The sequence below is a fragment of the Heptranchias perlo genome, chromosome 23, assembly GCF_035084215.1.
Source record: "Heptranchias perlo isolate sHepPer1 chromosome 23, sHepPer1.hap1, whole genome shotgun sequence".
Lineage (NCBI taxonomy): Eukaryota > Metazoa > Chordata > Chondrichthyes > Hexanchiformes > Hexanchidae > Heptranchias > Heptranchias perlo.
Genome location: NC_090347.1, coordinates 19,838,606 through 19,854,708, shown reverse-complemented (window position 1 = coordinate 19,854,708; position 16,103 = coordinate 19,838,606). Strand labels below are relative to the sequence as shown.

Below are 16,103 nucleotides of genomic sequence, written 5' to 3'. Positions count from 1 at the left end.
TACTGTACTTAAACATACACCTGTGATATAAACACCCCATTTAAAAGTATATATTTATTATATATATATACCCAGTTTAAGTAGATTTAAATGTATGTCTATTTTGAGGGTATGGATTTATACATATTCAAAAGCTGGTGGTGTCAAATTACATATTTCTCCCACCACTAAAATCTGCTAGGCTACTTACAATTTTGTATATGAATGCAAAGGGTATGAACAAAATATGGAAAGGAAAACTCATTAAAACAGGATACTGAAAGAAAATATAGCAACCATTCAAATAAAGATCACTGAAAATCAACACAATACAAAAGCACCAGTGAGAGAGAATACATCAGTCCAAATGTTCAACATACATCAGGAACAAATGAAGCAGGGCAGTCATGGCAAGCAATTAAAAACTGCAGTTTGGAATTCTTCTCGTGATCTTCTGGGAAGTATTTGACTGAGGAATTGATGACAATAAAAAGACTAGAGGCAAATGTATGACTTTATATTAAGGAAAAGTTTTGCAGTACTTGCACTCAATGTGCTCGGAAGGAGAAAGTGCCATACCTCACTCCCGTCCCCTTAGAGTAAAAGTGTAATCAACACGTATTTTGCTACCTTGCAATTTTTTGGATCTCAATCAATCCATTTTTTTTTACTATGGATGCCAAGAAACTAATCATTGTTACAAGATGGTTTTCTATTAAATAATCAAAACAAATGCTTTGGATTTATGGTACCCTTGTTAGTCAAAAAATAATTTAATATTTATTTCTATATTGCCATTTCCTATTCTTTCTCCCTCTCTGGAGTGGGGGAAGGAGCAGCTGTTTATAGCATGACTACAGTAATTAAGTTGCATTTAAGAAGTGTTTCGCATTAGTACTGATTTTAAATTCCAAACAATTACAACGAATTATCATTAACATGCTTTCACTTATTTGTCTCGGCAGTGTGAGGGAGTTGAATTAGCATAAACAACTGAAGTTGAAGCACAGCTGGGTTAATGACTGTACCTCACTGGATATTATTCAGCTCTCTCACACTGGCAGGCTCAGTAACCTGTCCTGATAATGCCATCAGCATTCACTGTTCAAACAAAAAAAGACATAAAAACAGACATAAAAAGCAAAAGATTGAAAATACTTGAAAACTAGACCCCCTTTTTCAAAAAAAAGTAGTGACATTATTCTCACATTAATGTAACTTTAATTTAAAAAATGTAACATAAAGATCACATTGATAAAACTTACATGCGACTGCTGGGTGAGATTTTCCGTCCATCTCTGAACCATGTGACTTGGGGCTGGGGGAAGGTGGAAATTTTCGGTGCCCTGATAACTGCAGCATTTCCCTGGGAGACACTTAGATGTTTTTCACCACCCTCAAAGTTTGCCATATCTAAAAAACAGTATTTATAAACAGTCAGTTTCAGCCATTTAGCACCAAATATCCACGAGAGGCCTCAGCGTATAACCATTTTTAGTTATAACATCTAGAAGAACAATAGTCTGTTAATTTCTGTGTAGAGTAATATAAAGCCGTATTAAAAACCAGGCCTGTGCAGTGGGCCTGTGCAGTGACTTTGAGCCACAGAGTGGTGGGACACGCCTGATGTCAGTGATTGCTCATGTTGAATTGGTAATCCCAGCCATGGAGAAGTGTAAAGCAGAGGCCGAGTGCATTCCAACTGGAAGAAAGGGAAAATAGAAGGGAAATCTATCCTAGGCTGCCATATCTCATGATAGCTGGTCTTGGAATGGCACTGGCAGAGGTATAAAAGCAGAACACCCACCACCTTTGCCATGGATGATGCACATCATGCAAGAAAGATATTCGAAAAATGAGGAGTTTTACGTTCATCAAAAATTAAACATACTGCACTGAAAGTTGGAAGAGGTTCCGAGATGCTGATCAGAATCTATAAAGCAGGAAGACGATCCCTTAAAGAACACTTTTCAAATTTACCTGATGGTCACAAAATTAGGAACTCTAGTGAGGATTAGTGCTTTCTCACCAGCCAATCAGGTTACATTGTTGTAATAGACCATTTATTTTGTTTTGAAAATATTTATAGCAAATTTCCTCCCCCCTTTTTCCTTTGTGATGGTCTCTCCATGTCATGCACTACCTGCAGCCAAGAGGGCAAGGAAGCAACCAGTGTCCAGGGCTTTGTCAGGGTTGCACTGAAATGGCCAAAGACCCTCTTTCAATTTTGCATTTCCTCTCTGTGGCGAGGTTTCTGACCTTCTCTTGGCATCGACTCACAGTGGCTCAGTGAGATCAGGAAATCTGTGATGTGTACACTTGAAAGTGGGTACCATTATCTCATTACACTGTGTATTACCACACACCACCACTATCCCACACAATTGAATATTTCTTCATGTGCAGGGGTTGTGAACTAATATAATTCAGGACTGAGTGGCACAGTGGGTTTCCAAAATGCCCTTTCAACTTTCATATTTGAATTTAAATCCACTGCAGAATGACAAGGTGCAAGTAATCTCTGCCTGCTGGTTATTGGAGACCTACATGAGATGAGTATGGGCAGTCTCAACACAGTTCCAAGTGGGCATGAGCCCCCAGCATAAAATAGTAAATAGTCACTAATGTGTTCCTAAATTGTCTGCTCTCACTCAGTGAGGCCATAAGGATGACTCTTGGAGGAAATAATAATGACACAGTGGGTGCAGTAACGGGTGCTTTTCTGAGTTTGGAGTTGGTAATACCCATTGCTGGCTCACAGTAGGGAGCTTTCCTCTGCATTCAATCTGTTCTGATCCTGACCTGACAGGTGTGTGATGCTGACAGTGGATATCCAAACTGAGAAAGTGCTCCATTCTCCACCACACAAACATTCTTTCTCTCAGGAAGTATATAAAACTAACATTAAATTACATTCTTCTTTGAACAGTAAAACTGCTTATTTCTGAAAGGACTTAAAATGGAAAAGTGTAAACATAAAAAAAAACAATGTTGAACATTTTCCTCAGTTGCTTATTTGTCTCATTGACAATCTTCCTTTTGTGATACTCTATGTTGTTTAATAGTACAAGGACATCTGCAGCTGTCATCACTTGTACTGTAGAGCGTATCCTCAACACTTTGTGACACCCAATCTGCCAGATAATATATTAAACATAACAATGCAGCCTCTCCTTAATTCCAAACGTTGCCAGTTTCAAATAGCCATTTTTCTTTCCCAACAATCTATTTGTCAATTTCAGGTCAGTTTCAAGCTGTACGTTCAGAATCGACCAGTCACTGATCCTAAGGCATTTAAGATGCTTCAGAAACAGGATCCTCAGTAAATGGATTACTGTAGTACAAATGATCAGGATGATACAATTGCAAAAACTCACACGGGGCATAAAGAGAGGATATTAAAGATATTTATTTCCTTACTGAGTTCGATAGTCAGGTTTCATTTTTTTAAAATTAGGTCTGAAAATCATCCTGTCTATCTGGCTGTGTATCACTATTTGTAGTGGTTTTACACAACTTGTGTATTAACTAAAGAATTCGGTTGAAAGGTTAGTCTCCTTCAGTGCAGTAATAAGAAACAGCATTATGGTATTGATTTTGATGCCTGCCAGTCATTTTGAACATAAAGCCTATGGTTTGAAATCTATCTAAAACACCAATAGCTGTCATTGTGTCATCACAAGAGCGGCAGTAAATTACATATGTTAATGAGTTGACTGAAGGTATATAGTTGGGAGGGAAAGAGCAGAAGAAAATGAGCTCAACAATGTCAATCAAATTGTGAGGATACAGCTGGGAGATGGTGGGGAATACAATGGATGAGATATCATAAGAAAATGAAGCAGGAAGAAACCAGAATATGTTTTACATTGTCCTTATTTTCCTTCCTGAAATAAAATGCATCAGAGAAAAAAGAGACAGATTAAATATGATTGACAGAGGCAATTCTCATATGAAACTGAGGTATTAGACATTTGCTGTTTTTACTTGAGTCTATAATTGAGACACATATTGGGGGTCCCTGAGGGTCAAAACAGCACAATACTACACCACATCTTTTCCACTGAGCATGAGCTATTTGAACTACCATTCTGAGTTACCAATCGACATTATGTTTGTATAAGCTTTCTGAAAACTTATCACTACTTGTACTTTTGTGCAAAAGAACAATTAATAGTAAACTGCACATTTGAAAACAACAGTCTGTATGACTGAAATCTTAAATTGGGCACATAAAATATCTTCTGAAGGAAGTGTGCCCCCAGACATCTGAAAACAGATTTTATGACCAGAACAGCACATTACCAAAAAACTCACTGGAAGCTTGGCAATATACAGTGAACTACAGAACTTCCTTCACAGTGTTTAGGTCAAATACTGGGATGGTTGGCTTGATGCAAAAATGGCCATGGGAAAAGTGATCTGATCGAATCCACTATGCTCTTAGCCATTTTGCTTCAAGATGATTATCACAGTATGACCAAATCACTGCAGAAATAAAATCAAACAAAAAAAAAATCCAAAACATATATGTTGGTAAAAATATTTTGGATCATATATTGGAAAAAAAATAAAATAAAAAGGCCTTCTCCCTAATGAAGATAAGTTACAGGAACTCTTTCATGTGCGAAAATAACATGCAATTTTCATTCTCTCAGATGATAGCACAGGGAATTCACAGCAAGACACACTGACTGTCAATGAGGTGATGTAGGTGTGTGCATGGAATGGACAAAAGTTAACAAAGTGGCATTTTGCAAGTGCAGTGGGACGTTATTCTTAAAGAAGTAGGCCATTCAAATCAAAGTCACCCCAAATTGAGCCAAACATCAGGTTTTTAATTTTAAAATAGAAGGTTCAATAGCGAACTGTGGAATAACTGTTGATGAGGTTTATTGGTCTAACAATAGCTGGCGATATCGATTACTTCTTTTTGTTTTGTTCCAAACCTATGAGAAAGATAAATCTAGCAAAAGCCTCTTGTGCCCTTAAAGGATTGCCTTTCTACAGATCTGCAGCTTGCTGTAAATGTGCACGTTTCTGCTGTGCCCAAATAGACTATGGTTAATTAAGCTAATTAAAACAATGTACAAAATCTTCTGTGATTTTCACATTATCGTTATTCATTAATGCTGCTGCCTGATTAGATTCTCATTACCTAGGTAATTAAGCAGCAGTGTAACTTCCCCGATTTCCCTTCTCCCCACTTCAACATTCAGGCTATAAGCATTTGTACTGTCTCTTGGTACAGTGCTTAAGCATGGAACTCAGGTTACACCATCCAATACAGCTGTAATTTTAAGCTTGCTTTTACCGTTCGCAGTGGACTATTATTCTGATTGGGAAAAATCCACTTTGATCTTCATGTAGTAAAAATATGATGTTGTATTACAGCACATTTAGTCATGCAGAGGGAGGAACAGATGGAAGATCCTCATTACTGAGATAGAAAAAAGGCATTCTGCTCTCCACATGCTAAACATGCTGAAATGTGTCACATTATGTTCCCCATGGAAACTTCAGCAGCCTAAAGTTTCATTCCTGACAACCTCCAGGATGATTTACTATCTGGCAATATATGTCCTTCCTCAGCAAATGAATGCACAGGACCCATCTCACATCAAGCTCCTGTGGTGCCCATTTTCTTGAAAGGTGAAGAAAACAGGTGACTGGATATAGGCCTAGCCAAAGGAACACAACAGCGTAAAAAGAAATCCTGTGGCAACTGCCTCTCACTCCATGAGTCTTCCACGTTTTCTTGCCTGTCAAGTTCACTCATTTGTTTCTGTGACTTCATTCTTCTTCCAATGTTGTGAAGATCGAATGACTAAGAATAAATCCAACTTTTAAAATATCAGTATTTTCATTTTAGGCCTGTAAAGCAATGTATTATCAGATGTCATGTTACATCTCCCGTGAAAGGCTCCCTGATGTGGATTTCCGGGTATACGTATGTGGATGGGCCACATACTGTACTATTAAATTATTACCATTAAAGCAGACAGATAGAAGAATGAAAAACTGCCAACGATAATAGGCCCTGGGATACAGATGATTGTTTTGAAATTAGGTACAAATGTCCATTTGAAGAAAATATGGTAACACTTTTTTTTTCATTGCATGTTTGCATCAATTTGCCATACAAGAAAACAAGCCATTTTAGTGGTTATAGTGTTCACTTTTCCAACAGCTAATACTTTATGCTTTGGCCAATGAAGTCACTGTAAGACATAGAGGCAATGGAACAGATTGAGATAAAGTAACAAAGATAGTCTCAGCTATTGCTCATTAAACTGTGAAGAGTCTAAGACTACTAGATGTTGTCAGGTATTTTATGTGGATCAGGATTGGAAAATAGGGGGCATGAGGAACAAAATTTAAAGGGAAGCATCTTTTACAAAAAGTATTTTCAAAGAAGAAAATGTAGTAATATGTATTTGTCACATGTTGAAAAATATTTTCAAAGTCCTTATGGAGACCTACCATTTCAGGTTACTTTTCCCCCCCCAGAGCTGCTGAGGTGACATCAATAATGAGGAAACACTACTGCATCAGAGAGGTGTTTCGTTCAGTTCAATGGGATCTGGCAATTTTTATCAGGCTGGGAGTCAATCTGGAGACATCCGCTCCAGAAAGCTTTCTACCGATTGAGTATTTTTTTTCCTGGGTCAGGCAGCTCCAGATCGGGTACATGTAGAATATCAGATGTGCTTTAATTTAGAATCAAATGGGTTTGTGCAACAAAATAAAACTTTAAAATACACAGATTAGATGACACTGATATTTATCGAGCTGAGATTGAGAATCTTAAATACATGTATTGTTTACAAATTGTGCTGACATTTCCTCGCTGCTGCTAGGTCATGCATCTGTGATTGGCAGGAATTCATAATGCAAAGTGGATGTCAGCACAATTTGTAATACAACCGACTCAAGTGAGCTCCTCAATTGATGCAGAAAATTTCAAATGCTTTCCATATCAACTGTTTCCAACACAACTTTTATTTGTTAGTTCGTCCAATTTTGGTTTTGGGTTATTGCAGAATGGGGAGCTTTGGGAATAGAAATTCCCTTAAGGTTTTTCCAGTATGAGACAAGAAAGGGAGTCATATCTGCAGAAAGTGGAATTCAGGGCAGTAGTGTTCTAAACATAACTTTTTGATCAACAGTAGAAAAGCACTTGATTTGTTATAGCTTCATCTGAGAATGTAAAAGAACTCCCAAAACAGTCATTATCTTTTTTTATTCTCTGTTTAATTTTTTAAAAATAGATTTAGATCTCTGTTCACATCAGCAGAATTGCCATATGTGAAGTTGTTTTTACCAATTTACAGTTTTAGCACCAGGTTCTTTCAGTCACGGACTGTCACTCCTTCCCACTCCCATCACTCTACCCACTATCAGCAGCAAACAAGTTGAACTTGGATAAGATATTTTTATGTATTTAAGTTGGATTTTTCATCTGCTGATGTCACATCATCTACCAAGGACACATTCAGCAGCTGCCCTACTGGCACATTAGTATCATCTAGCACTCTGGGCCAACTTACATGCCACCTGGACTTCTGTCCTCCTCTGCATCAGTGCACCAACACGATTCCTCACTATGCAACGGTAAAAGCCAGCATGGGATCGATCCAGTGATGGGATCAGGTATCTAAAAGTAAGAACAAGTTAGTCAGTTGGAGATCATGTCGAAGTTTGTTTTTTGCATTGATGCTCTTTTTTAAAGTCTAAACATTTTAATCTGCATGTGCACAGTTGCTGAATCAGTGCCAGCATGCAGCATTCTTTTCCTTCTAATGACTTGATCAAACCATGGCAAGCTGCCCAGTTTTAGAATTTTCCTTTGTGTCCTCTATCCGACTCACCCAGTTTGCCAGCTGGCAATCTAAACTAACAACATGTGGAGAATCTCACATTGAATAAATTGATACTCTTCATGGCTCCTTGTACAGCCATCCTTTAAAAATGAAACCTCATTGTAACAGATCTCTGATTTATTGTGTGTTTAAAATAGCTCAGAAATGCCTGAGGAGAGGGAGCCAGATGCTCTGGTAGTAGATTGTTAAGATTCCCTTTCAGAAGGTCTCAGTTCAAATGTCAATCTGCAGTGTCACTAAAACTCAATGGGTTTATTTTGTTCACTTTCAATGTAGAAGATAATCTTGAAGAGAAAGTTGATTCTTGGTGCCATTACATTGCAACTCTGATGCCTCTGGAAAGCGGGTTTCATATCATAGAGATGCAAGGTGAACTGTAGAACTGTGTCAGCATTGCAAACTACAAGCAGTGAGTAGCCAGCTTTTGAAACTTTAAAGTTTTACAAGAATCAAGCTGGTTTGCTCAAACACCTTTACACTTCTCATGTTAAAAAGAATCAGCTTTCCATAAGGTCTCATGCAACAATAGAAATTTTACCAACTGTCAGAGTTCAGTGAAAAGGTACAGAGCTGTATTTTCCCTGATTGCAGAGGTGTGAGCAGGCAATCTAACTCTGCACTCTCAGCTTGCATTGCTAAAACAATGAGGCTGGCATCAAACTGGTGGTACCAGTGATTTATTAGCTTGGAAGGGATACCATTCTTCAGCATACTTTTACGTAAGCAATAGTTCATGATATGTTGATTAGAATTTCCTGTTATCTTTTCACCATTACTACTGAAAATATTTCAGCCTCTATACTGGATTCACTTGATTGTTCAGTACTCAGCATGATCCCAAATTACCACATTATCAGTTTATGGTCTGTCGCACACCCTTGAAATCAAACACTTGCTGAATGAACAAGAGCATCATCCAAGCCAACTGTTAGTGTTTTAAGCTGACAGGCAGCATTTCAATTAATGTATTTTTTTTAATCCACAGGGATTGGAAGTTATCAATATCAATTAATTAGGTCAGTTAAAAGGTAGGATTGAACATTGTTAGACTCAATTTGATTAGTTGGAGGTCAGAATTGGAGCTGGTCAGAACCAATTAGATGCACTCTGTTGTTTATTGACTTGAGGCAGAAAAAAATGATGGTTTCTGAGAGTTGCAGTTAAAAATATATTTAGTGCTTGTCCACAAAGAAGTTATATATATAAAAAAATAAACTGCTAAAATGCAGATTTTAAAACTTTTTATTTTACACAAAGGAATTTTCTGAGATATGCCCAGCTTCCATCATATGTGAAGGTTTATTTCCTTAAAGACTAGTTGCAGCTGCTTTTTTGAATTAAGGATGATGCATTAACTGAACACTATTAAAGCATTCCTGTCACTGTACCTGTGAAACTGCCAGGGTTTGGAAATGAATCAGTGAAGTTGGAGTTTTACTTAATTAAAATTGACTTATATTCCCATATTTAGGATTTTACTACTGTATTATTGTGCTGTGTGATACAGATAATTGCCCTGTTTGTGAGTTTACATGACTAATCAATAATACCACAGACTACAAACTCCAGACTGGAGATAGCCAGTCATGTCCACCAGAGAGTACAAAATTCAGTTCCCTTTGCACATTCCTGCAAATTAGATTTTTGTGCCTTTTTGTAATGATTATTATTTCCAACACAAGAAAATAAACCTTTTCACAGGGTCAAAAGAACAATATCGGCTTGAAATTACTGTTGGTGATAATAACAACAACATGCACTTGCAACATTTTTCCATGCTTCTATTTTAATAACAGTGGTTAACCCATTTATTTTACATGGGTTAACACCTCCATTAAAATAACAAACAGAGGAATGTCACATGAACCTCGCTGGTTAAAAAGCAGAAAATATTTGAAATGCATGGCAGGCCAATCAGCACATAAGAGAAGTTCAATGTTTCAGCATGACACTGCAGCAGAGTTCAGTTCTAAGGCTTTGTTCTGATGATAGTGTCTCACCCGTATCCTTCTTAAAGCTCCTTGGGAATAAAAGTTGTTTATTTAAAATTGCTGAATCAGAACACCCTCAATGCAAGTAAACCTCCAACTGGGTGTCATGAGCGACACTGAGCCAGTTCTGTTTTATAAATGTAGAACGACTTGGTAATTCAGGTTATTGGAGGCACCTGTTGTAAAAGGTAGCTGTTCACAAATTAAAATGATGCATCAGAAATTTCATTCCCAGTAAAAGGAATTAGACTGTGTGAAGTTAAAATGCCCCCAACTGCTTTTATTTTCATATTTAAAATATCTTTAATCCTTCCAGGATAAACTGTTTTTGAAGCTTTTGATTAGATTTTGCCAGTTTTCTACATTGAAATTCATGGAAAATTTTAAAGTCTCCATCCAACCACCTGTGAAAGGGTCTGAAAAACCAAGCGATGCCAGTGATAAAATTGATGAAGGCACCTTAGTATATTAACCTCCTTCAGCCAAAGAGGTTTGGAGCACTATGACTATCACCTGGCATTACCTGGGCACTAAGCAGCAAGACCCACACAACACCACATTTTATCAGTCACAGGTCATGCAGGTAGTAAGTGTACTCTGCTCTCAGAAAAAAAAATTACAGATTTCTTCGATTAAATAGTAGAGGTGCAAATTAAGGTACAGTTTATTGCTAATTATTTATATAAGACAATGATATTGCTGGTTGTGCAGCAATTCCCACTGTTTGTGTACACAGCAGTACAACCTGTTAGACTTGTGCTATAACATGTGACACTAAGGTACAGTAACATTGGAATGGAATAGTTGAAGTATTGCATGTTTTGTATTTGTGATGTATTATGTAATGTGACACATTACACAGACTATAACACTTATAAAAAGCTGCACTGAGTAAACTAAAGTGTACTTCAGCTCATATTCTTCTAAAAATAGAAACCATTGAAAACTTGCACTGTCACCATAGTGCAGTGAATTGTATTTATGAATCTTTAATCATACTTTAACCGTTGACTCTCAATGCCAGATTTTTTTCTGTATAACAAAAAGGGGAAGCATGCCTCATTCTCACTGTTGATGTTTTCTTATAATATAAATTAGTGAGCAAAGATTGCATGATTTCCAAACAGGTCTGCATTGGGAAACAATTTCTCATTCATTTGTACAGTTATCATTTAACTGCATAATTTGGTTAATGATGTTAAAAAGTTGCTCACCCCATGACGATGTAATTATGCACAAATATTAATTTCATAGTAACACATAATCATGAGATTAATAATTATTTCTCCTCCCTAGCTTTCACTGGCTTCTATATGTGGATTTTTAAAGAAAATATAGACTTTATAAAGCCCAGCAACACAATTTCATTTTTTACTTAACAGAAAACTTTACTATGCAATTTTAAAGTTGTTTCTCTGCCATCATATAATTCCCTCCTGCCTTTGCTGTATGACATTCATCAGAGCATGCATGGGTGATTTGTTTCCAGTAATCCGTCCCTGCTGCTCTTACATCAGGTGTATGAGAGCTGTCCAAAGTGACATACCCACTTATTATTCCCCCCCACCTCTTTCCAGGGAAGCACTTAGCTTCTGCTTCGTGTTTGAAATGAATTGCATAGTGAAGACTGGCAACATCTTGGGTGGAGAGTCATGGGAGTAAACCTACACCCTTGTACTCTGCGTAACAGTAAATTGGAACACAAACACCACACTCCATTACCTGAAGAAGATTCATTTCCATTATTTTTTCAATAACCATGCATCCAGTGACTACTTTTTTTTTATTCGTTCACGGGATGTGGGCGTCGCTGGCAAGGCCGGCATTTATTGCCCATCCCTAATTGCCCTCGAGAAGGTGGTGGTGAGCCGCCTTCTTGAACCGCTGCAGTCCGTGTGGAGACGGTTCTCCCACAGTGCTGTTAGGAAGGGAGTTCCAGGATTTTGACCCAGCAACAATGAAGGAACGGCGATATATTTCCAAGTCGGGATGGTGTGTGACTTGGAGGGGAACGTGCAGGTGGTGTTGTTCCCATGCACCTGCTGCTCTTGTCCTTCTAGGTGGTAGAGGTCGCGGGTTTGGGAGGTGCTGTCGAAGAAGCCTTGGTGAGTTTCTGCAGTGCATCCTGTGGATGGTGCACACTGCAGCCACAGTGCGCCGGTGGTGAAGGGAGTGAATGTTTAGGGTGGTGGATGGGGTGCCAATCAAGCGGGCTGCTTTATCTTGGATGGTGTCGAGCTTCTTGAGTGTTGTTGGAGCTGCACTCATCCAGGCAAGTGGAGAGTATTCCATCACACTCCTGACTTGTGCCTTGTAGATGGTGGAAAGGCTTTGGGGAGTCAGGAGGTGAGTCACTCGCCGCAGAATACCCAGCCTCTGACCTGCTCTCGTAGCCACAGTATTTATATGGCTGGTCCAGTTAAGTTTCTGGTCAATGGTGACCCCCAGGATGTTGATGGTGGGGGATTCGGCGATGGTAATGCCGTTGAATGTCAAGGGGAGGTGGTTAGACACTCTCTTGTTGGAGATGGTCATTGCCTGGCACTTATCTGGCACGAATGTTACTTGCCACTTATGAGCCCAAGCCTGGATGTTGTTTCAATGGAAGACTGAACACAGGTCAAACCGATTTCAAAGCTATTTTTTTTTGCAAACCTCCACCACCTGGAAGGACAAGGACAGCAGGTGCATGGGAAGACCATCACCTCCAAATTCCCCTCCAAGTCATACACCATCCTGACTTGGACATATATCACCATTCCTTTATCATCCCCGAGTAAAAATCCAGGAACTTCCGACCTAACAGTACTGTGGGAGCACCTTCATCACATGGACTGCAATGGTTTAGAAGAAGTCTCACCATCACCTTCTCAAGGGTAACAAGGGATGGGCAATAAATGCTGGCCTTGCCTGTGATGTTCACATCCAGAGAATGAATCACAAAAAGGTTTCAAACCTATCTCAGATTACAATTAAAATACCTGAAAATGCCAGTCCTAACACAGGTCAAGAGTCGCTGGTATTTTTAAAACTCCTGAACCTTTGAGCACTGTATAATGTATAACACTCCCCTCCTTTTCTTGTAAAGAGATTGTGTCAATAAGGTATTAGCAATGAAATGTACATTTAGATGGCTGACAAGACTACTGCTCAGAGACTGGCTAGATAGATATTAAACAGAGTAGTTAACATGACTGACATGGTCTTTTCAACTTTGCTATGATTTTTACGTTAAGCGTTACTTGTGATAGTTTCAAAAACTGAGTCTTCATAGAAACATATTTATTTCTTCTGGGCTGTCAGGCAATGTGTTGAATGTAGCACTGGCGTATCCTGTCGGGCTGAAATCAGGAATTCACCACGTGTGAGAAATTAAGGGAGTAAACTATCACCACTTAGTGTGTTGGTTCTCCCACTTGCTGCACCCACTTTAAAATAGAGATTTTTAAAAAATTCACCTTTAATCTGTCAATACACATCATCAAAGAAAAAACTTTACAACAATGTAACATTTTTTTTCTGTAGTGTTGTCCACAGAATGATGGGTGAAACAACTATAACTGAAACTCTTGATTTTTTTTGTTTATAATGCAATAATGCTGAACACAGACAACCTGCTTTTTTTGAGAGGTAATGGAGGGATTGTGATGGAATCTCCAATTAGCTAAATTGTATGTCAATGTACCTGTTTTGCACAATTGATGCAAACACTGGGGAAATAGGTGGGAAGAGATGAGGCTTTGTGATTTTAATAATTGCAAAAACAAAACCAAAACTGTCCTCTCCTGAGCTCATTGGAAGAAATAAAATACTGACTGAACATTGTGATGAAAAGTTTTGCTCTCCACAAATAAATGGCATGCCTTGTAGTGCAATGAAAGGCCTAACACAACCTGGGACTTCCAAATGTTTAGTTTTAAGGCTTTATTTTTCCTGCTGATGACTTCATTTATTGCGCAGCTAATCAGAGGATATGATTTCAATTTTGTTCCGGGCAACACATCTCTCTGTTCTTCCCAGGCACCTTTGGTTTCCAAAACAATGTGTTATTGTGGTGGCTACCACTTTCAGACTCGGTCATTGTATACAGAGAGTTTAACAGCCAATTAAAGTCAAAGTGATGCACCTGGCCAGTCTCATTACAACCCTCAGAAGAGACAGGCTCATATTCCTGAAAGATAAAAAAAATACTGTGTATTGAAAAGTCATTTTCTCTCGGTGTCCTTGCCAACATTTATCCCTCAACCAACATCGCTAAAAAAAACTGTCTAGTCACTTAACTCATTGCTGTTTGTTTGACCTTGCTGTGTGGAAATTGGCTGCCACATTTCCTTACATCACAGTAATTGCAGTTCAAAAAGTACTTCATTGGTTGTGAAGTGCTTTAGGATGTCTTGAGAATGTGAAAGGTGCTATATAAATGCAAGTTTTGTCTTTGTTAGAGTTGTGATTGTTTTTATTGTTTTATCTACTTGAGGAATTAAAGCTTGTCTACTGTAAATATAAATATTGTTGGCCAGGGGCTGCAGTAACCTGAGATTCCCAGCTGCTGACACAAAGGCAAAAGCAACTTTTGAACTGAAGTAACCTGAGTTCAGTCGCTGGCCTGAGCTGGCTGGAACCGGTTTGAATTAGCTAAGTTTTGTGAAAGACAAAGGAGATGTGATAAGACACAAGTCCTTATTTAGAAAAGGAGTAATGAGGTAATGCTACCTAAGTCCTTGGGACAGAGCCACTGAGGAGAAGACACAGACTCGGCGAGCAAACCTAAACCAACGGGAGAGAGAGACAGCACAGCTTGAAGAGATAAGATTCGGAATAAGAATGAAGAATCTGGGGCATGGAGCCAGAGCGAAGACTCCAGAGACCAACCATCGCGGAAGTGGAAGAACCTACGTCAGGTACGTAGAGACGACGTCGAGAGAGAGAGAGAGAGAGAGAGAGAGAGAAAATGGAACGCCTGGCCAGCGTCAGCTCTCCTTTTTGGGTATTATCCTTTATATTCTGTGACCACTCAGGGAGTGTCAGAGAAACCTAGTGGGTGTGCGTTTAGATCCTAGTTTGGGTATAAAACTGTATAACCTGGTGCAAACTGCATGTCTATATCTAACCAGAGGTATAAGCTATATGTATATGATCTAATGACGTGAATAAAGTGAATTGAGAGTTAAGAGAGAATTGACTCTTCTCCTCTTTGTACTAAGCCAATAACCGTAACCGGTGACCTCCGGTCAACACTATGATATTACTGTTAGATTATTTGCTTGTTCGTTACTTGTGTAATAAATTCACTTCATATTTTAAACTTTAAAGATGAGGTTTGCTCTGACGCTCTTTCTACTTTCAAAGACTGAAGTGAAATCTTATGGAGGCAGAAGATAGAGAGGTACCTAACAGCAATTACTAGACAGGCTTTGCTGTTCATTTCCTGGGGACATGACTGAAACCTTTCTTTGATTTCAAGGTCTCAAAGGTTTGGAGTGTTAACGTTCACCCATCTACAATACGACAGCTGAAATTATCTGGGATAACAAGATTTAAAAAGGGCCAAAAATGGAGAAGTCTTCATCTGTAATCTTGATAAACTTCAAAGCTGCCAACATCTGTGAGGGGACTTCATAGCTTCCCAGTGAGTTGCAACGAAACTTCAAATCAACCAACTGCAAATAAGATGAAATGGGTACCAGGTAATCTTTTTATAGCATTTTCTACAAATGCTATTAACTGAGGTGATAGCTTGTTCACAGAGTGAGTCCAGTATTTTTCTGTTAAAATCTGTCAATATGGTTATTATTCTCTATAATTCTATCCCAAAACATAAGGGATTAAAAATCAGCTTCACTCAGAAGAATGTTCCAGTTCATTTTGTTGCAAAATTAATAAGTTGTCTAAAATCAAGTGTTGTGGGATGGGCCAAGGCACTCAACTCAAAGGTGGACGTTTTGTCTGTTTGTTTGGAAGCTCGTATTGAATTTAACAGGCAGTTATTCCAATTCCACCTGCAGCTTTTAAAGAGTGCTGGTCTGTAGCCTTTGAAGCAAGCCTGTCTGGAATCTTCAAAGGGAGTTAGTCATGAAGGAACCCTGAAGGCACACGATAGAATCAATGGCTAAAACAATCTGAAAAGGATTCTGTACATTAGCTGGGCACGTTCTGAATTTTACCTAGATATTAGGACAAGTGAAAACACTCATTTTCATAGAGAGCTAGGGCTCACCTATGAGAATAATCTGAAGCATGGGAGTCAAAA

The 16,103-nt window shown here is 38.5% G+C and overlaps 2 protein-coding genes across 2 annotated transcripts in view; both read right to left on the bottom strand.

Moving 5' to 3' along the window:
* sdk2b (sidekick cell adhesion molecule 2b) overlaps nt 1–16,103 on the bottom strand; it is a 712,889-nt gene that overhangs the window by 273,893 nt on the left and 422,893 nt on the right. Inside the window, exons 3-4 of the mRNA XM_068004137.1 lie at nt 7,530–7,636; nt 1,245–1,392 (exon numbers count right to left, since the gene is read on the bottom strand). Coding sequence (XP_067860238.1) covers nt 1,245–1,392; nt 7,530–7,636 — 255 coding nt within the window. The remainder of the gene's footprint in view (nt 1–1,244; nt 1,393–7,529; nt 7,637–16,103) is intronic.
* Nucleotides 1–16,103, bottom strand: part of rpl38 (ribosomal protein L38) — a 535,859-nt gene that overhangs the window by 346,616 nt on the left and 173,140 nt on the right. The window lies entirely within an intron of this gene.